The 20,913-nt window shown below is 43.5% G+C and overlaps 2 protein-coding genes across 2 annotated transcripts; one reads left to right on the forward strand and one right to left on the reverse strand.

The window, feature by feature from the left end:
* Nucleotides 1-6,485: 6,485 nt before the first annotated feature.
* Nucleotides 6,486-12,619, reverse strand: LOC124648685. The gene is made up of 3 exons (XM_047188401.1): nucleotides 12,475-12,619; nucleotides 7,881-9,200; nucleotides 6,486-6,550 (listed from the first exon to the last, which is right to left on the reverse strand). Exons 1-3 carry the CDS (start codon nucleotides 12,617-12,619, stop codon nucleotides 6,486-6,488), a joined length of 1,530 nt encoding a protein of 509 aa, XP_047044357.1.
* A 1,172-nt stretch (nucleotides 12,620-13,791) lies between these two features.
* Nucleotides 13,792-17,347, forward strand: LOC124648687. The gene is made up of 4 exons (XM_047188402.1): nucleotides 13,792-13,973; nucleotides 14,061-15,082; nucleotides 16,000-16,106; nucleotides 17,130-17,347. The coding sequence occupies exons 1-3, from the start codon at nucleotides 13,792-13,794 to the stop codon at nucleotides 16,071-16,073; spliced, it is 1,278 nt and encodes a 425-aa protein (XP_047044358.1). The 3' UTR covers nucleotides 16,074-16,106; nucleotides 17,130-17,347.
* Nucleotides 17,348-20,913: the final 3,566 nt, after the last annotated feature.

Here is a 20,913-nt window from a genome sequence, read left to right on the forward strand (position 1 = left end):
CTGTTTTATATTTCCTATTTTGTAATCTGCTATTAATTCAAAATTTTAATTGTAGGTTTCTTACTTGGCTGATTCCATTAAGTTGTATAGCAGGGATTAACAATCCATTCTTTCTTTTTGGAACAAGTATTTTATATTTAGTTAATTTCTGACATGTGGACTTATTCAAAATGGTGATTAGACATGGAATTATATTCTCATTTTAATTTCTTTTTATTATTATGAATCAAATCCTTGGGAATGGTTAGAGTTGATACTTTGAACTCAAGGTATTTCGAGAGATTGTTATTAGGTCTTAGTTTCTATTTGAGGACTTTGTCCCTTGCATATGATTTTATGTGAGCTCATATTTATTAGGGTTTTATCATTACTAGTATAACCCCTTATTAAGGTTAATACTATCACTAATTTTAAAAGTATCTCAGTGGTTATTGTTTCCATCATGGTTTATCTTGTTTACAAAGATAAATGGTTGATCACTACACATATGGTTTTAATTATAGCAGTTAGCACTAGACTAATCTTAGGTTCAATAATTGAAGCCTAAGATTTATTTTGTGAGCCATTCTAAGGTTCTAATGATATTCACCTAATGACATATGGTTTAGAACTCAAAGGTGAACTAGGTTTATGCTTGTGATCCCCATGTGGTACATAAGTTAAAGTTGGGATAGGGCATTGGTTCTAATGTAGGTAGGCCTCTTGTTGAATTATCTAGGGTTGAGATTTAGTTTTAAGTTATAGAGATGGGATGACACCATATTGCATGTGCTAAGATTAATCTTCTTTAACCAAAATAATATGGTTACTTGTTATTATTCTCATTTAGTGGTTAAGGATATGAGAATTGATTCTATCTTATTCCTATAGACTTCTTTTATATCCTTAATCTATAATTAAAGTAACCAAAATAGTTATGGTTCTTTTTATAGTTAACTTTGGTTATATGGATGAATGATCTCTCACCATATAAAATATAGAGTTTGACTCTAGAGGTTTTCATGCGGTTCTTAAGTGAAGAATAGGTGGAATGTAGATATGGTAGAATTCTACTTATGATCACCAATTGAATCACAAGTTAAGGTTGGAATATAAGCCTAGGGTTGCCTACTAGTTACCTCCCTATGATTTCATGTGGTGAATGAGATCTATTTATACTATTAGGGTTTAACTTATCCTCACATGCCTCAAGAGCATGATCATGGATTAAGCATGATCCACTTGTTCTTGATATCACTACCTCAAGTTCTTAGGGTTTATGATCATTACTCAATTTATAATGATCAAGGTTTGGATTCCTAGGGATCTCTCATTAAATGGGTTCTCTCTTCCATGATCAAGCATGGTCTTGATCAATCAAGGTATAGCACTTCTAATTAACCTTTTTGTATGGGACTACTATGGTTGCTTTATTAGTTTATATCCCAAGAGAATGCTCGAGATATTCTCGCTAGGGTTCTATTCAAACAATGATGATATGGTCATCTGGTATATGGATAGTTCTCTTCCTCAAATTCAGGTGTTGCCTCAACTAGCTTTAGTATAACACCATAGATTAAGCTCTCCCATTTAAGAACAGTTATTCTAGGGTTTATGGTGTACTCCTAATATTTATTTAGGTAGCTAAGCTAAAGATTCAAACTGTCTAACTAAGTTGGTTTATCTCTCTAGGTATGGTCTTGGATGATATCCTAAGGTTCCTCTTAGAGATGATGATCTGAATACTTGGATGTATATCCAAGGTTTAGCTCAAGGTTTGTTATTGCTTCTCTAATGATTGTTATAGAACTCTCACCTCTCTAGGGTTGTATAAAAATATGGAATAGAGAAGGATATATATTTCTTGAGTGGATCTCCTTGTTATTATTCCAATGTTGAATGGAATGATTACCATGAGGTTCATGGTTGGATCATAGATTAGTTTGAGACATGGAAAAGATAAGTGAAGAATAGTTTCTCCAATTATTGTTGCTTGATTTCCAATTAAATGGATGTTCATATGTTATGGCAAGGATTACCATGTTGTGATCTTTTGTATGATCAAGCAATTGATCATTGATTAATTAGTTCTTGTGTTGATTTTAATTCCATTTGATCTAACCCCTTAGATCAAATCCTCTCTACCCAAAACAAGGTTTTAACAAAGTCACATTGAGGTTTATAGCGCTTGACTTGATGAGCTACTTCAATTCCACCAAGGTCAAGTGAAACTTCGATTCATCGTGACTGTTTTACTTTAAAGCGCGAAAATTCCCCAGATTTTCTATGCATGAATGCAATGCACACATCTGTTTTCTCTATTTTTGTAACCCCATTACCTGGGATATTACACATGGGTTGGTCTACATGGCTAAGCCACGTTGTCAGTCCAGTCTGAAGAGAGAGGGAGGGAGAGAGGATCCAGTGGTGGTCCGGCGGGCGGTTGCAGTGGATGGGGAGGAAGAGGGAGTGGTGGTGGTGGTGATTGGTTGGGGTAAAATTAGAGGATATAAGTTATAAAGATAATTTTTTAACATTTCCAACCTCTCCTTTGTTTACCATTGCCACATAGACCTGATAGGTGGACCCGAACTGCTAGAAAATGGGTAAAGCGTCAAATCAGTGTTATATGTCACACACATTCCCCAAAAGTGACGTTTAGATGTCTACCCGAGCAAAAATGGTAGTTATCTAACTAGACTGCTTCAGTTGTGGTGATTTTTTTTTTCATTTTCTATTGCTACTAGTACTAGTTAGATAACCTCTATTGTCAGAGGTTCGTGTCCCAAGGTACACGGGTACTCGCGAGAAACCCAAAGAGGTGTCGAACTCCGGGTGCCGAACACGGCTTCCAAGCTCACGTAGACCTTGACGACAATGGCACCGCAATGAAGAAGCGAGTGATCATGGCAAAAAGGGACACGGGGATCTTACCCAGGTGTAAGGGTACATTGCCCCTAAGTGTGTTTTTGGTAATTAATGAAAATCCTCTATGGACTAATATTTTTTATTGTGTTTATATGAATGAATATTCACTAGATATTTCTTGAAGTCCATATGTTGGACTCAAGTGTGGATGCCATGAATATAGTTACATCTTTGGTATTGGCATCAAAATCATCGATTTGAAGAGAAAAATATGATATGATCAAGAAGAAGTAATGGAGATGGAGTTCTCGTGTGGAACTCAAGTTAGCCATGCTCTAGCTTATGTGTTAAGCAATGGATGATCAAAATATTATGATATAGCATGAAGAGATACAAGGTTGACCAATACTAAGAGTGGAGATTGAATTCAAGTTGGTCAACATATGAAGCATAAAGTTTGTACAACTTTGGATCATGTGATCTTATGGGTGGTAAACCTTGTCGATTAAGCTTCATGAGCTAAATCACTATATATGTGCATTTGTGTTGTCTATGTGGGTTAGATATCTTGCCATGGGCATGCATCAAGAGTATGATCTCATATAGCCTATGAGAGGACGGCATCAAGTTTGGATGTCATCAAGGTTCAAGTTCAAGATCAGCATATCGAAAATATCATGCTTGAAGTTTGCCGTCCATTTAGTGATAACAGACATGTGAAGATGTGCCTTAGTGGAGCTATCCCATAATGGTATAATGGTGTATGGGAAGCAATTGTACTTCGTCCGTCTTTAAATATTACTCCTTCCGTTTTTAAATAAGTGTACTTCTGAGAACTGAGCGCTAGCTCAGTGGCAAGGCTTGTTAGTGCGCAGCCAATCCATCCGGGTTCGAGTCCCAACACGACCGACTTAAATAGGGTGCTATGCAACGCGTATAAACCCGACGCTGGAGAGGTCTCATAATCTATCTAACAACATATAGCCAATGGAGGGAATCTTCCCCCGTTGGTCAACTTTCAAATAAGTGTACTTACAATTCTTGTTCTTAGTCGAACCTTTTAAGTTTTAACCAATTTTATAGAAAAACTTGCAACATTTATGATACTAAATTAATATCAATAAATCTGTTTCAAAATATAGTTTAGAATATATTGATTTTATGTTATATATGTTACTCTTTTCTATAATGTTAGTTAAATTTGAAAAGGTTTAACTAAGAATAAAATTTAGAAGTGCGTTCATTTGAGGACGTAGGAAGTACAAGTACGGTTGTAGATGTAGGACTTGTAATGTGAAAAGGTGTATTAGTGGCCGCACGAATGATGTAGCTAGACCGTTATGCTTTGTTAATGAAGCATGGGTTATCCCCTCTGATAGAACATTTTTTACATCGTGCACACATTTTCTCAAACTAATCCTAGGGGGGTCATTGACACTCTTTTTTGAATCAAAACAAAAACAAGTCATATATGAACAACACTATTAGCTTTGCTTGGGCAATGCCTAAATTCGACCTTCCCAATACCTGCAATCAACGTCACATAGTCTGCATATACAACATTACAACCGCCGCCTAACTCCACCAAAATCCATCACCATTATATTCCCTGGTCACCTCCAAAGCATCAGACTCCACCTAAACTGCATTAAAACTCAAGTGGTTTACCAGGTTTAGGCCGTCCCTCATGGCCATCGCTTCTGCCATCAAGGCCGATTCAACATGGGGTAAATAAGAACAACAACCAGCCAGGAATCTGCCCTATTTGTCTCTTATGACCGATGCAGTTGCACCTGCCTGAACATCACTATGGAAAGCAGCATCCACATTCAATATCATTACACAAAGATCACTAAATATGGCTTCCGATAAGAGAATTAAACATGTGGATGTATCGACCTATTATTTTCCTGCATGAAGGTGAGCAATTCTTGCAAGTAAACGGAGAGTGAGTGGTAAAGATCACTACATCACTACATGGTGTTTTACCTGAGTGCTTCTACTGAATTTGTCCTTGTGTGAATTGGGAGTCGGAACCACTCCCATGTGAACTGGGCAATAGCCCGGTGGTAAATCATTCACTGCCCGAGCATATATTATGTTGTGATTTTTTTTTACAGTAATTGCGGATTGTTTGGCAATCCAATAGTGACGATAAATTAGAATACAATCTTGACCAGTAGCATCACCAACCTCTGGTTTTACGCAGTCCTCAGTATTCACATGTACTGTCTGATTTGCAACAAGTTCGATCAGGCAGCTGGGAAGGTTGCTTCCCAGGAAAATGGTGAGCAACAGATGAGCAGCATGCATCTATCATCACACATGGTAGCAAAATTGAGTTCCAACCCTTCTTAATTTAACTAAGTTACATGAGCAATATACCATCAATTGGCACGAAAACATATACTATTCAGGCAGCAAATACTAACACTGCATCAGAACAGATCATCACTTAAGCATGGATGTGATACGCAGAAAACCCTAAAATAAGATTTCTCACAAGAGTAAACACATGCAAGCATCAACCTTTCGCTAATAATACATCGGTAGCTAGTAAGAACAGCCTATAGGATGTTCTGTGATGGTAGTCGCATGCTGATTTAATTTAGCAATTCTACCGGAATGTTCTGCTGTGAACCGATAGTATAAAAGATCTCCCAGATTTCTCCTAAAAATAAGATACAGTAAGATGACTGCAAAGCTCCGTCAAACCATGACTTCTCCAGATTTTTACTAAAATGAGAGTTCAGTAAGCTACCAACATCAGCTTCGTAATAAATTAGACACCAGCATCTGTTAGTTTTAAGGAACCTGAAAACAAAAGTATGAAACGTTAGGGATATTTCAATAAACAGCCAAGAGAATGAGAGATATGCGGAAAAACAAAATTCAGTGAACAGAAACACTCATATACCGAGTATCTGGATGACACGTTTAATTTTTACCCAAGACTTGACTGCAGCAACAAATATTACATCATGACAATTGTTCATTTTCAAGCTTTAACCAGTTGGTCTAACACAGTTTCGGGCTTTAATCAGTGGGTCATAACATTTCAGGAAAAGGGAAGACAATCTGACAATGGCCATCATGATGACAGGACTAGATATCCTTCAGTTCTAATACAGTGGTCACCAGATGAACCAGGCTAGTCATTCTTTGAGTCTACTAGTTCAGAAACTCCTAATGCACGTGCATGGAGGGATGAGGAGTTCATGGTCACCCACCAACCGAAATTTTTTTGGCATCCTGACAAGTTGATGCCAGTGCCACAAGAATAGGAATAGAAGAACAAGTTCAGATATCACATCTTAACAATCATAACCATACTATTAGAATACTTGAGTTCCAGCGAATATTACTAGTTGCATTGAAACACCAACTAGAACACAACCAACAACATTGTTTAAGGATAGCAATGTGATTGACAATACACACAAAACAAGTTGAAAATAGTTGTAATAAAAGGCAAAAATATGCACTAAGACTGTAAGAGATACTTGTAACAAGAATGCATGAGCATCCTAAAAATGTCAATGGACGATATATAATGAACAATGGATCAATAAAGAAGCATCATCTGGAAAAAAATGACGAGAGAGTCAGTAGCTGGTAAATTAGAACCTTCGTCTCTTCTACGGGGTGTCTGAGCGAACCAGAACATTAGCCAAAGTCTTGTTTTTCTCGGCATCCTTCTTACCTAGACAAGGTTAATTTGATCAATGCGTAAGCATATCAATAGCAGCAATAACAAGATCAACACACCAGAATTTATATCACTATAGGTTTTTGTGCATCACATAAAAGAATTAAGGCGGCAAAGAAAATGATAGTTAGAGCACGGAGCAGGTTCTGAAGAATTCAGCACAGTGTACCCATATGTCAACAACAGTAATTAGAGAAAGATAACAATTGACCAGTGTAGATGAATTGCTCAAAGGGTACAACATTCTTAAATTAACTTCTAAAACCAGACTATAGAGATATGAAAATGGAAATAAAATGTAGAACATACAGTGTAAACATGTTGTGCTACAGTGTAAATAGGATCATATTATCTATTTTGGATAGAACTGATACATTTTATTCCTTGATTCCAAGTTTACAACTTATGGAATGATTTGCTAGTGGACAAGATCAATGCATCCCCAGTTGGTACCAAACAAAGGATACATAAATAATTGTTAGTAAACACGAGGTATCACTACTACTTTGTAGAGACAAGCATACTCGACTGTTCCCACAGTATGATCAACTATTCCCACATTATGATCAGATCATACATTTACGCATCAAAATCTGAAACAAAAAACTGAAAAATATGTACTCAAAGGTCACAACATATTCTAATTCTTAAATTAACTTCTAAAACCAGATTACAGAGATATTAAAATGGAAATAAAATGTAGAACATACATTGTAAACATGTTGGGCTACAGAGATACGTAAATAGATCATATTATCTGTTTTGGATATAATTGATGCATTTTAATCCTTGATTCCAAGTTACAACTTATGGAATGATGTACTAGTGGACAAGATCAATGCATCCCCAATTGGTACCAAGCACAGGATAATACTACTATTTTGTAGAGACGAGCATACTCGAGTATTCCCACATATTCTAATTCTTAAATTAACTTCCAAAACTACTAAACTAGACTATAGAGATATGAAAATGGAAATAGAATGTAGATTATACAGTGGAACCATGTTGTGCTACAGAGAGATGTAAATAGGGTCATATTATCTGTTTTGGATATAATTGATACATTTTATTCCATTCCAAGTTTGCAACTTAGGGAATGATATGCTAGTGGATAAGATCAACGCATCCCCAATTGATACCAAACACAGCATATTATTACTCAACTATTCCCACATTATGATCAACAAATCCAACCCCTAAGATACACATAACAAATTATGTCAAAGTTGATCCACAAAGCAAATCAGATCATGCACTTATGCATCAAAAGCTGAAACAAAATCTGAAAATTATGTAATCCAGCAATTGAAGTACGTCATACCTGCAGAAGGGATCCGGCTGGATCCAAGCCACGGTGGAAGAAGACATGGTATGCAGTCGAAGTTTGTTTTGTACAGGTAACTCCCTGTCACCTCCTTCATGTTCATGTCCACGACGACAATGTGCTTGTCAACCTTGAGGTACACGACACTGGCGTTAAGTGGATCAAGAAGTGCAATTCGTGGCGTCATCCCCTCCTTCAAGGGTAGCCATGGGTAGCCTCCATCCGCCCACAGTTTGCTGAGCGCCACCCGGTGCTCCAGCGTCCAGCCGCTGCCATCGTCGTCGAGCGCAAAGGAGCTGAGCAGATATGGTTCCTTCGTACAGACCTCGACGTACCTCAGCCGGCCTTCGCTGACACCCACTCGCCGGTACAGACACCACCACACCTTGCCGTCGTCCTCATCATCGTCAGACGGCGCGTAGCCCTGGAAATGCATGCTGACACGCTCACGGGTCGGCTCGCCTGGAGGCAGCACGCTTCCCCTCGGCAGCTCGACGAAGGAGAGCTCCGGCCGGTCGCTGAACGGATCGACGGAGATCGCTCCCCAGGTCGGGTCGACCCACCAGAGGCGACCGCGGAACGCGAGCACGTCGTAGTCGTGGTGTATGTCCATCCGCCGCGCGGAAGGGAGTTGGCACGGTGAGACCGTGACGGTCTCCCACTTGCCCTTCTCCGAGAGGAACCGGAGCATTAGGTCCCCCTCCGGCAGCTCGGCGACGGCGAACCTGTCAGGCGGCCCGTGCCCGCGGTCGGCCTGGGTGACGAGGCCCATGTGGACGTCGAAGAGCGGGCCGGCGTCGGGGTTGAGCTTGGCCACACGGGGCGGGAGGCGGGACATCTGGTTGGTGACGGGGTTGAGGACGAAGCGCGTGACGTTGGGGACGTGGTCGGGGTCGAAGCCGTCGGGCGGCAGCCGCAGCGGAACGTCGCCCTGCCTGGCGACGATGCGCGCCATGAGGCGCATCTGCGCGAAGACGAGGAGGAGGAGGCCGTCGCCGCTCGCGGCGCAGACGACGCCGCCGCGCGCTTCCACGGCGTCGCTGGCGGGGTCGGGGAGGGGCGCGGTCTTGACGAGGTGGTCCGGGACGTACACTTCGGAGATGCGCGGTGGCTCGACGAGCCGGACCTGCGGGCTCGGCGCCTCGACGGGACACATTCTGTGGCGCATCATGGCCCACGGAATCCGCGCGCCCGCCGTGGTGAGGGAGCGGCGGAGGCTGCCGGAGACGGCGGCGGGGAGGCCGAGGAAACGGCGGCGGAGGAGCATCGCCTTGTCCTGAGTGTACGCCGTGGTGGGGGATTTCGTGGTCTGGTGGACTGGTTGTGGGGAAAGCAGACCCGATTCCAATGAAATAGGTGCACGCAGCACACAGTGGCAGGACGAGAGCAAAGGTGTAATTTTTCCCAGGGCATCTACAACCGGGTGACTAGTTGCGTCCGCGGGTCAAAAATGCCTCGGAATCTGCAATGCGTATTGACCGGATTGTCCACGGCGATATAAACCTAACCCAAATATGCGCATCGGATGTATCTCTGCAGACACTGCGCAAAGTGTTCGCTCGCGTCGGGCGGCCGTTTCGTCGGACCCACTGGCAGCGACCCTGGCTTGATGTGTCGCGCCTGGCGCCGTTCCGTCGCTTCGGGCAGTCTGTGTCACGTTAATGGTGATGCCTCACCTATCGAGCGGCCGCCGCTCACCTCCGCCAACGCAGTAATGGCGATGCCACGCGTCTCGCGCCCGTCGCCTGCCTCCGACCTATATAAAGAGGGTGCGCGCTCTTCTTTCTCATCCACTCCTCCACACAAACCCTAGCCGCCACAAGCTCCACCGTAGCGCTGCCTAGCTCTTCCTACGACGCAGCCAGCTGATGTGGGCATTACCCTTTGGGTACCCGACATTGGTCTACCTCCTTTGGCCCAAAAGGGGTCCATGATGGTTGTCATGACCTAAGGTGAGCCCATACGTCAGTTGCAACGAAGAAGACTTACAAGAAGATGGATTCTTGATGGACAAGCCTAGGAGACATCGATAAAGGAAATGATAGATTAGATTTTGATGTAACCTAGTCGAGTTCGGACAGGACTCTCGGGACATGGCCTCCTATATAAAGGTCAGGAGGGGACCTGCCGAACAACACACTTTTACGCAACCAACGCAACCTAGCAAACACCAACCCTAGAAACCTTGCCTTCCGACGAGTTTACCACAACACAATCTATCGGATGCCCCATTGTAACCTCTTTTATTCAATAAATCAAGATCACACAAGCAGGAGTAAGGGTTTTACCTCATCGAGGGCCCCGAACCTGGGTAAATCTCGCTCCATGTTCGTTTGGTATCCGATGTCTTGAGTTAACCTGCAGGATTCCGTCAACGCTAAGCCCCTCATGGTGGGCATTGCCGATGAGTTCCCTCATCAATTGGCGCCGTCTGTGGGAAACCTGCTGGTACAAGGCACTTCATCGGCTGTTCCGATCGTGTCGGCTGCATCTTCGCCGGCACCACCATCACCATCGGCTCCATCATCGCCGATCTCGGAGAAATCGATCCGCTTCGGGTCCTTCGAGTTCACTCCTCACACCGACGCGTCGCGTTAGGCCTTCTCGGGCATGCGCGACGGGATGGACATGACGTTCGGGAGCATCCACTTCCGTGTCGACTATGGTGCCGTTCTTTTGTTCCCGGACCCGACTACTTCTGACGCGGCAACAGTCGCGACTTCATCGACTGCTACGTCCACTATTTCGTCACCATCCACTGCTTCGTCACCAACCGCATTATCGGTGTCGACTCCGGCATCTCCATCATCATCATCGCCACGCCGTATACATTACCTAATATGTTGTCATCATTAATATCGGTTAACTTCTAGTTCATGTTTTATTCGAACTATTGTTCTCCCTTCGTCCAAGTATCATACATCTAAATTCAGACAAAGTTGAGACATCCATTGTTGGACAAGTTAACTACATTTCAGTGAGTCAGTATTTTAGTTTGTCTATGTCATGCCGAGCGATATAATAATTAATACATGTGCTCAAATATTTAATATCTGCAGATCGTTCGTTTTTTTTAGAGCAACCAGGAGTACTATGGAACGGAAGAGAATTGAGGGCACTAGTGGTCCTAGCGGTCAAAGTAGAGCTGAAGCCCTCCTAGCCAAGGAAAGAAATTTTGGCGGGAAAACGATGACGTATGCGGGGCACAGCTCGCGTGCCAATGGGGTGACGCCGTTCCCATCCCACCTTCTGCAAGTCCTGTAGGATGCAGCTGCATAGACAACACACCAGTAGACCAACTTGACTGAGCTATAGGCCTGCATGAGCTGTACGCATCTTTCGTGTACCGCGGTCTCTGTACCATTGGGAATCCCTCTGGTCTCTTCTCAGTGCTCACATCACATCACTAATTCACCAGTACAACTTCTTGCATATGTTAGCTACAACTTATTTCTGTGAAGCCAAAGCAATAGATTTGTATTTCAGAACGACAAACCGCCTTAGGTCATTGCTGGGTACCTCAAATCTTAAGATAGAAAAGGATAGATTACAATACATGAGACTGTATACCAGCCATATTAAAAATGGTTTTCGTGAGAAGCAAAGTTATGAAAATCATATATATTCAGAAACTAGAACAAGCAAATCTTAAGAAACATAAACATGGGAAGTGTACTGTAGTTTTGTTCTAGTTAGTAACGTGAGTTTACTCACAAAGTTGACATCCTTGGATATAAAACCTTCATAGATACTATTTGCATGGTAATTTGCTGCAGCAAGTTCACCGGACCAGAATATGTACCATTTAGACTGGTCCAGTTTTGCTATATGGAGCTTTACAGTTTCCTATTAATAGATAAGACACATGTTCAGTGGGGTCTAACACTACTAAATCTCGGAGGGGGGCAGAAACTGAAAACAGAAAAAACATAAATGATCAACGGTGCGAAACAAATTAAATGGAGGGGGGGGGGGGATATCTCACAGAAGTGCAATGGGAAGTTGAGAACTGCCGCTGTTTTACTTTAAATTGCGATTGAAATTTGCTATTCCCATGTTTAGTCACATAGCTTCAAAGACAATGACATGACATGTTCATTTCCATGTTTAGTCTCATGTTACTCCCTCTGTCTTGGTTTATAGGGCCTAGGTCGTAAATTTAATAATAATAATATAAAATATATATTATTAGGAAGCTAAGATGCTCTACTTTGTAATTATATAATCTTTATATTGTATAATTAATATTATGTTGGCTAAATTGACAATCTAGAGATACGAACGAGCCCTATGAACTGGGAAGAAAGTAGTATAATTAATTAAAGTTGAAGTTCAGTCAGGACGAGCGAGCGTGAGTGAGCGACCGCACTAGTCCCGTGCCTAGGGTTCCGCCCCGGCGCCGCCACCGCCACCGCTCCTCCTCTCCTCCCCCGGCGCCCCGGCCCTTGCTATCGCTCCCCGCGGGCGACAGGATGGCCCCCGGTACCCAGCTCCTCCCGACACCCCTCCTCCGCCCTCCCTGCCACCACCGTCGACACAGGCCGCCGGGCAAAGCCCCGTGCGGTGCCGGCGGCGACAGAGCAGGCCCTACCTGCGCGTATGGAGGGGGGGCGCGGGGTTCCCTCGGCAGGCAGCGGTGCTCCCTGGTCATGAGTGGCTCCGGCGTCGGCGAAGTTTCCAGGCGGCGAGCTGGTGAAGGCATTGCTGTTTGGCGGCAGGGCGGCGAGGCGACGCATGGCGGTGCTCTCCCGGCCCAGATCCGGGCCCTTGGGGACCCATCTGGGTCTGGGTGGGCCAGGCCTAGGCATAGCTCCGCTGCTTCCGGTGGGCAGGGGAGGTGGCCGAAGCGGGGATGGTTGGGGTGGCAGCACGTGTCCTGCAACATCCCGATGGGGGCTTCACGAGCACGGGCTAGGTGGGTCTGTGCTCGGCTGGGCCAGGTGTGCCCCTGGTTGGCATGTCTGGACTGGTACCGCCACCGGCGATGGAGGCAGTTCCCTCCTGCGTGTCCAATACCTCGCTATTCCTCGGGTTCGGGATCCTCCTTGGTCCAGCTGCCTCAGTTTGGTGGCCGTGGTAAGACGGTGGTGGTGTCTATGTGGTCGTGGTGGCGCATGTTGGTGGGCGGTGAGGTTGGTGGAGCACGATGGAGCGTCCGAGACAGGGTTGCGAGGGTCAGGAGAAATCTATGTCGGTCTGGCCGACACTGACGCGGTGACGCCCGCGGGCGCCACCCTTCCTTCCTGAAGGGCGTTGGGTGAAGCCCTCCTCCCCTTTCTTTGCGTGTACCGGGGGAAACCCTAGGACTAGTCCGGGCAGCGGCGTCATCGTCGTCGCATTCCTTCTTGGAGGTGCTGCTTGGTACGCTGTGCATCAAAGTGCTAGGAAGGCGATGTGAATTTTCCGGAGGGCGTAGCGGCTGCAGGACATCTTCGTTTTCGTCGATCCGACCGTTTCGACTTTCTTTCTGTTTTCTTTCTTTTATGTTTTTGATTGGGCGTGGTTGTGCTGATGCCCCAACAGTTGACCGTGTGGTTGCTATATTAATATAGCGGGGCGAAAGCCTATTTCGAGGAGGAATTAATTAAAGTTGAGCTTAAATTAATTATAAGCTATTGGGACTATAAAAACAGTACTAATATATATATTCGAATCACAACTTTCTCTCTATCAATTTTAGGATTAGAAATAATGATCATGTTCCGATAATCTGAATATGCTTCATAGAGTCCAAATCTCCAATCATCTAGACTATCATCAGTTCATCACACACCGGAAGCTGCACGAACCTAGTCCATGTGAACCAGCCCACTCCTCCTCTGCTCGGCTTCTCCAATTTCCACCAAAACCCTCTCTCCGCTCGCCTTGCTGCCTCACCAAATCCACCACCTCCTCCGCCGAGGCCGAGATGTTCCTCCCGCTCCGTCGCCTCCTCCGCCGCTCCCTCTCCACCGCCGCCTCGCGCCCCTCCTGGGCGATGATCTACCGCATCTCCTCGGCGGAGGAGTCCGCGCAAAGCGCGTCCCTTTCGCTCGCCCCGCCCCCGCTCGCCTCCCGCGTCTCCATCCCCAGGCAGGCCTTCGGTCTGGAACCCCTCCCGGCAAGCACCGACGGCGTCCCCATCGACTTGTTCAGCTGCGCTCCCCCGCCTCCCAAGCAGGGCTCCGGCCTGGACGCCCCCCGTCCGCCCAGCGCCGACGACAACTTCATCAACGTCTTCGGCAGCGGCGTCCTCGCCGCGAGCGGCGACGGCCTCCTCCTGCTCGGCACCTACAGGAACCGCGCAAGCGCCTTTGCCCTATTCAAGCACCAGGTCCCGTCCCCCGTCCCTTTCGAGGTGTTCGACCAGGTGTACGCCCGCTCCTTCTACGACCCGATGCGGCTCGCGCGCTTCGTCTGCAACCCCGTCACCGGCGAGATGGTCCGCCTCCCGGACTTCGACGGCACGGAGAACGCCTTCTCCGCCGCCACGGGCCTCCTCACCCAGGCCGACGGCGGGGGGCGCGGACCGCCCAAGAGGTACGCCGCCGCGCAGCTCAGCCTGCTCGACGGCGGCCGGCAATTCCTGCTGCGCCGGCTCTCCTCGGAGACAGGGGAGTGGGACGAGCTGGTGCTGCCGTCCCCTCTGCCGCCTGGGCGCCGGATGCACATGAATCACGAGGTGCTGGATTTCGGAGGCCGCCTCTGGTGGGTGGACGTGAGCTGGGGCGCAGTCTGCGTCGACCCGTTCAGCGACCGGCCTGAGCTCTGCCCCGCCGAGCTGCCAGCAGGCATCATGATTCCCGACCAACAGGGCGAGGAGGAGATGAGGCAGCTTGTCAAGCACCGGCGCATGGGGGTAAGCGACGGGGCGCTGCGGTTTGTGGAGGTTTCTCAGGAGGAGCCGTTCCGCATTAAATCCTTCACCCTGGACGACGACGAGAGTGGCCGCTGGATGCTGGAGCATCAGGTGTCGTGGAGAACTCTCTGTTCCGAATCCAGGGCCATGCCTCTGCTTGCTGCTATTGATCCACTCAGTGCCGACATGCTGTATCTCAATGTGCCCGTGGGCAAAGGATTCTGTGTTAGCGCAGACATCCGCTGGAAGAGGCCGGTTGAGTCTATGGCGCTAGGTAGTGGCATTCATCCAAGCAAGTGCGAGTCAAGCTTCGTTCTGCCATGTGTGCTCCCCTCATTTCTCGGATCATGCCCGATTCCAGGTGACACATTTCTCTTTATTTGGATGCAAACTTGAAATCATTTCTTAGGGCATGAGTTCCATATTGATGAGACCTCCCATATGTGTTAAGTTCAATTCATGTGTGTTTGGCCCCTTGTGTGCCACATTGGTTTTGCTCTTGAGCATGTCTGCAGTTTCTCCATATGTTTCTTCAGGCATTTCAACCCACTGGTTTTCTAATCATGTTCGCTGTTGCCTCCTTGGTCATAATAAGTTATCTTGAAACAATTATGTGGTAGTATGAGTGATTTAGCTTTAGAACTGCAATATTGTAAGCTGTGTTTGCCTTCATAGTACACTGTAGCTTAGTTTACTCTTATAAATGGTAATACATATTCTCAGTTATGATGTTGTACATCTTTTCCTGAAACTATTTCTGAAATGAGTTCATTGCTTTCTGAAATGAGTTCATTGCTGTTGGGATTTTCATGGGATGTATCTGATATATCTTGGCGGCAATAGTTTTAATCTGAACAATTGAACCAGTGGCTATCTTCTGCCCCTTATCAGTAATTGACTGCTAACGCAGCTAATACCGGCAGCCCCATTTGGTGTTTTGTTGCAAGCTCGAATTTCCAGTATAAAGCATGATTTAGAGTTATCTGCTGTTTATGAATTTCTAATTTACAGCACAGGTTCCTTAAGGATTTGAGTATTTTTGTATCCATTTTAATCACTCTTATACACAACTTTATTTGACTGACTTGTCAAGTTTTTTCTTCAAAATAATGTATTCCTCTGATTATCATTTTGTTATGGCTTATGTGTACCATTTGCTGAATTCTTGATAACCTTGCTTTATGCAACTAAGAGAAATCTATACTGTTATAATTATTTTTGCTAGTGTTGTGACTGTTATTTGAAATATTGTACGCTGATCAAATGAGTCCTTTTTAGGCAAGAATGACGTCCGAAAAAACAAGACTCTGGCAGATGTTCTGGTTCGTTCAGACAGACACCCAAAGACCTGAAGGGTACCTGTTTATCAGCTAATGAATCTCTGGGTACTTTCTCTTCGCTAATTCTTCTTTGTTAATGCATTTTTGGCTGAACTTCATCCATTCACATATCTACAGTGCTACATTCTTGTTGCCTACATCTGTTACTCAGTCAATGCATTTTATAACCTAGAAGAACAATGTTGTGCATATGTAGCCAGTTATCACTATTTTCAACTGCTTCTCTCTGTAGTCCAATATACTACCTCCATTCCTAAGGCTTAAGGCCTATATTTTTTTTCAGAAAATCAAACTATGTCAAGTTTGACCAAGTTTTTATCAAAAATCATTAACATGAAAAGTACAAAATCAATATCATTAGATAGATAATGAAATATATTTTCATATGGTATCTACAAAATATCATATTTGTTCATAGATTCTTCTAAAAGTTTGGTCAAACTTTACTTCGTTTGACTTTTCAAAAAAAAAATACGCCTTAAGCCTTGGGATGGAGGTAGTATTAACCTTCTTAATAGTCAATACTTGATCGTCTCTGGTTGAGTTCTAGTCAGTGTTTTCTTGAACTAGACATTTGTTCAGACATAAAACCAGTCATATTCCACAGTTTTGATACTGATGAGAAATTGTCTTGCAAGCAACTTGCCATACTGCTGAAAGGTATTTTAGCATGGATCTTCCAATCCAGTGTATCACTTATCAGCAATTGCTGAACTAGCAGGCCCGATTAAGTGCAGTAGTGTGAAGGATGACTTGTACCTATTCTTTTGGGGCTGATGCCTACCTGTGTTCATTATTCTGACCGTCGTACTACTGAATACTGTAAGGGTGAAAGGTATTTTTGTCTGCATGTAGATCATGTTTCCTTTTCGTGAAATATCATCAACTACTGACATAGACTAACAAGTGCTAATGGTACAATATTCTGCAGCAATAATGATACAGACATAGACGGACTCAAGTAGCCTTCCTGTTTAGTCAGATACTTTTGATTATTTTTCATGTTCACTCTGTTCGTATGTTTGTTCAGCAGCCCCTAATGTTTCCTTTCTCTCTTAAAACTCACAGATTCAAATCTTCTGATCAGGTAGGAAGCTGACTGTGCTAGTTTAGCGTACTGTCATTTTGGAGAATGTTTGGAGAAGTTTATGTTTGCTGGAGTTAGCTGATGAACTTATCATGTAAGTTTTTGGCGAATCTGTGGGAATTTCTGCCTGACTGTCAGTCCATGCTAGAATGTTCAATTGGAATCAGTCTATTCAATCAGCATGCAATGATCTTCAGAGAACACCGTACGCTATGTGTTTACTTGGAAGACAATTGTTCATCATCCTTTCATGGGAAAAGGGCTGGTACATTCGCACGTCTTAATTCTCTCATGAGAAGTCCTATTGAGGGATCTCTGATTGATTCTCTTATGATAAATATTATCTTTGATCTCTCTGTTTACCCATCCACTACTGTGTGAGACGACTGTGACAAATTGATTATTGCTTCACTATATAAGTTCAATATCTGATGATAACAGAGGAGATGTGATAGCAAGCTTAGATATGTATGCGCTTACTTATACTTATTGCATACCTAAATATCTCTAGAAAATGACTCCCAAGATGTTTTGTCAATAGGCTCCTTTGTTTTAGGAATACTTCTTTTTAGAAGAAAAAAGGCTGTTGAGTTTGTTTGAACAAAGGCGCGTTCTGCTCTGAGACGTTAAGTTATTGAGCGCCCTGCCTCTCTCGGAGGCCCGTCACCAGCCCATTAGCATTTTGGCGGGAAAACGGTGATTTCAGAAGACAACCAATGGGAAGCTTTTGCAGCTAATCCTTCCACTCAGAAGTCAGAATACAGAACTCGGTCCCTGCACCAGGCTGCAGGCGGTGTTAACTGACGCGTGGCCCTAGAAAACTCTCTTGGTACCCATAGATACTAGGTAGTATCGTTTTTCATCAACAGTATCGTATCGTAGTACTATGAGTTTTTTTCTTTCAAAATACAATAGTTACCTAGCACATTTTCTAGAAAACATAGTGGCATGTCATATATTTTTTATCGTAAGGGAGTGATATATCACAGCCCAACATCACAAGGGGGATGTAGAGGTGGCAAACATTAAGTTTAGTCCAAAATAAGAAACCAGTGAAACGATTACGTGCTTATAGGGTTTACTGATGTCAACATGTTAACTAATTTTTTTATTAGTTTTACCTCGTGCATCGCTTGTCGTGCAAGTATCGGGATACTACCGATTTAAGGCATGGTATCGCACTTTGACAACGATACCACCGGATTGGGATACACAATGCATTGTTGTGAAATCTCAGTATCCTAAGATATTAGGGGTATCGTAAGATATTAGGATCTGTGTATCACGATACTGACAACCATGAAAACAACCACACGGTTGCTTTCCATTTGCATGCATGCTGCGTGCACCTAGTCCATGTGAACTGAACACTCTGCTTTTCCCTAGGTCCACCCCTGCAATGAAATGGAACCCAGAGGCTTTTTGCGTGTTTTTGGAGAAAAAAAATGTTATTTTCCTTCATCATCAATGTTTCCTGCAGCAGCGATGAAATCAAAGCTTATTTGTTCCTATCTTCCATGTCAACCTCTTTGAGCTCATTTGTCTACTGCATTAGTCCCACTCTGAGTTCCTAGAGCAACAACTGCTACTGCTGGAGCATGAATGTTTCCACCACCTTCAGATATAAATATTTTAAACGTGAACATACTATTAGAAAAAATAGATAGCAGTACAATGACCAGGGGTATATTAAATAGGGTGCATGTAAAATATAGCTGTCACTAGTCACAAAGTTAGTTGCTAGTCACAATGATGACAATAATGGAGGCCATAATGTAGCTGTCATTAGATCAACTAGATTTGTCATTAGATCAACTAGATTTAGATGTGCGCCTTGGCGCACGACCCCGTGAAACTCTGTGTCGATATAATTTTTTTACATAATAGCGATAAAAATTAACTACCGGCATGATAATACATTTCTTAGTTTAACAAAACAATGTCTCTAGGTTGAAATTAGGATAAGTTACACGAAACTACAGAATATGTGAGCAATAACATGAACATGTACATGGGTAAAACCACTGCGTAGTTCAGCGGTTGTACCAGAAAGCAAACATATAAATATATAATTAGATCCAAACAGCTGAGGATGTTAGTGGCAATGTACAACCATGTACCAGAAAGCAAACATATAAATATATAATTAGATCCAAACAGCTGAGGATGTTAGTGGCAATGTACAACCACAGTATAGTAAAAAGCGTAAGATCTATGCCTTATGCTTCCGTACAGGTCAAAAACCAATAAAAAGAATCATAAAAACCAAGCGAGGAGTAAAGGAATCAACCTTTTGCCGAAATAAAGTTGCATGTGAACCTGGGCATTTGGTGATCTATTACCAAGTAATGTTTAACCCTTGGAACTTCATAAATTGCAAACCCAAAAAATATATAGACACCACAAGTTATGATAGCACATTTACTTCTTTTTTACAATATGTTAGCACATTTACTTAGTTAGCATCTGACCTAGTACACACATTATTTTGCAAGCCTCAAGTGAACGGGCTGCTTTGGGCACCCAAAGTCCCAAACAACACCATGGGCAAAATAAAAGAATCTTACAGCCATGAAGAAAAGCTTAATACACAATAAGTACAACTGATGATGTCTTTTATATATGTACAGATATAATTCACCTAATACCTGCTCAATAATAGACTTCACCTGGTATACGCACTAAAGTTTTGATCTCTCTCTCAAAAGCTCTGTGCAATGCACATATTGCCTAATAAACTTGCCTCACCTGATATACACGCTAACGTTTTGATCTTTCTCTCAAAAAACTAAAACTCAACCTGTTTTCCTGAATCTGAAACAAGCATCATCATGAGATAAAACAATATGGCTGAAAATTCAGATTATTGATGTTGCAAGCTACTGACGAAGAGAGAGCGGAGTTCTGCAAGTTCCTCTTGAGAAAATATTAATAGGTGGTGATGAGACCTCCATAGCCCTTATTTGCCTTCGACTTACTTCTTCACTTCAATAAAAAAGGCATTAGAAATGTGATGACCAAAGGGGTCACCAAACTGAAGGTCACCAAATTAAATAAAAGTACTCCGTACACATATTATGGAAGTTGGAATAACATCAGGAATGTAACTTTTTTTTTGTAAGGCCGCAAGTGTTAATATACACTACGGACTTGATGAAGCTATGCTTTTCAACAGCTTTATGGTATATATCAAGGCCATGTATAGCAAGGTTTCATCCATAAATACTCATATAATAAGCACTCAAGGTTTCAATATCAGGAGAAATACACAACAAGCTCAGGGACAACTTCTCATTTCAGGTCACCATCTAACAGTGAAGAAAACTGCACAAAAAATGGAAATTGAAAATTAAATACCCAACATTAATGGTTCTGCTCATATAATAAGCAGTTTGTGTCCAAGCCACAGCCTATCAGATTTTGGCCAAAGCAACGAGTAGTTCTACATGGACCAAATGACTCTGATGTAAGTGGGCACCCATATCAGTAATTCATAGCACCAGGGACTAAGCAAGACAAGCGTTTAAGAAACCAAATTTTCTTTACGATGTTTCACGAGATCAATGTTCAATTCAAGCCACGAGCTTTCCTTTAATTCCTGTAGGTGAAGATAACATCAAGACTAAAGTGGATATGTGAAATAATATTATAATTGTAGCACCTGGAAAATAAAAAACGAGGCACGATAATCTGTCAATGCACATAATCTTAATTGCATAATGTGCGGATGCATAAAGCAATAAACACTTGCCTTGAGTTGCTTGA

This window comes from Lolium rigidum, chromosome 4 (assembly GCF_022539505.1).
Source record: "Lolium rigidum isolate FL_2022 chromosome 4, APGP_CSIRO_Lrig_0.1, whole genome shotgun sequence".
In the NCBI taxonomy this organism is placed as follows: Eukaryota; Viridiplantae; Streptophyta; class Magnoliopsida; order Poales; family Poaceae; genus Lolium; species Lolium rigidum.

What these genes read in the sequence shown, in the direction of transcription:
- LOC124648685 (XM_047188401.1), bottom strand. Translation starts at nt 12,619, where the DNA reads ATGCGTCGCCTCGCCGCCCTGCCGCCAAACAGCAATGCCTTCACCAGC. An exon ending in CCCCCCCTCCATACGCGCAG is followed by an intron (nt 9,201 to 12,474) that starts GTAGGGCCTGCT and finishes CCCCACAACCAG; the next exon opens with TCCACCAGACCACGAAATCC. An exon ending in CAGCCGGATCCCTTCTGCAG is followed by an intron (nt 6,551 to 7,880) that starts GTATGACGTACT and finishes AACCTTGTCTAG; the next exon opens with GTAAGAAGGATGCCGAGAAA.
- LOC124648687 (XM_047188402.1), top strand. Translation starts at nt 13,792, where the DNA reads ATGTTCCTCCCGCTCCGTCGCCTCCTCCGCCGCTCCCTCTCCACCGCC. An exon ending in AGGCAGGCCTTCGGTCTGGA is followed by an intron (nt 13,974 to 14,060) that starts ACCCCTCCCGGC and finishes CGGCCTGGACGC; the next exon opens with CCCCCGTCCGCCCAGCGCCG. An exon ending in CGGATCATGCCCGATTCCAG is followed by an intron (nt 15,083 to 15,999) that starts GTGACACATTTC and finishes AGTCCTTTTTAG; the next exon opens with GCAAGAATGACGTCCGAAAA.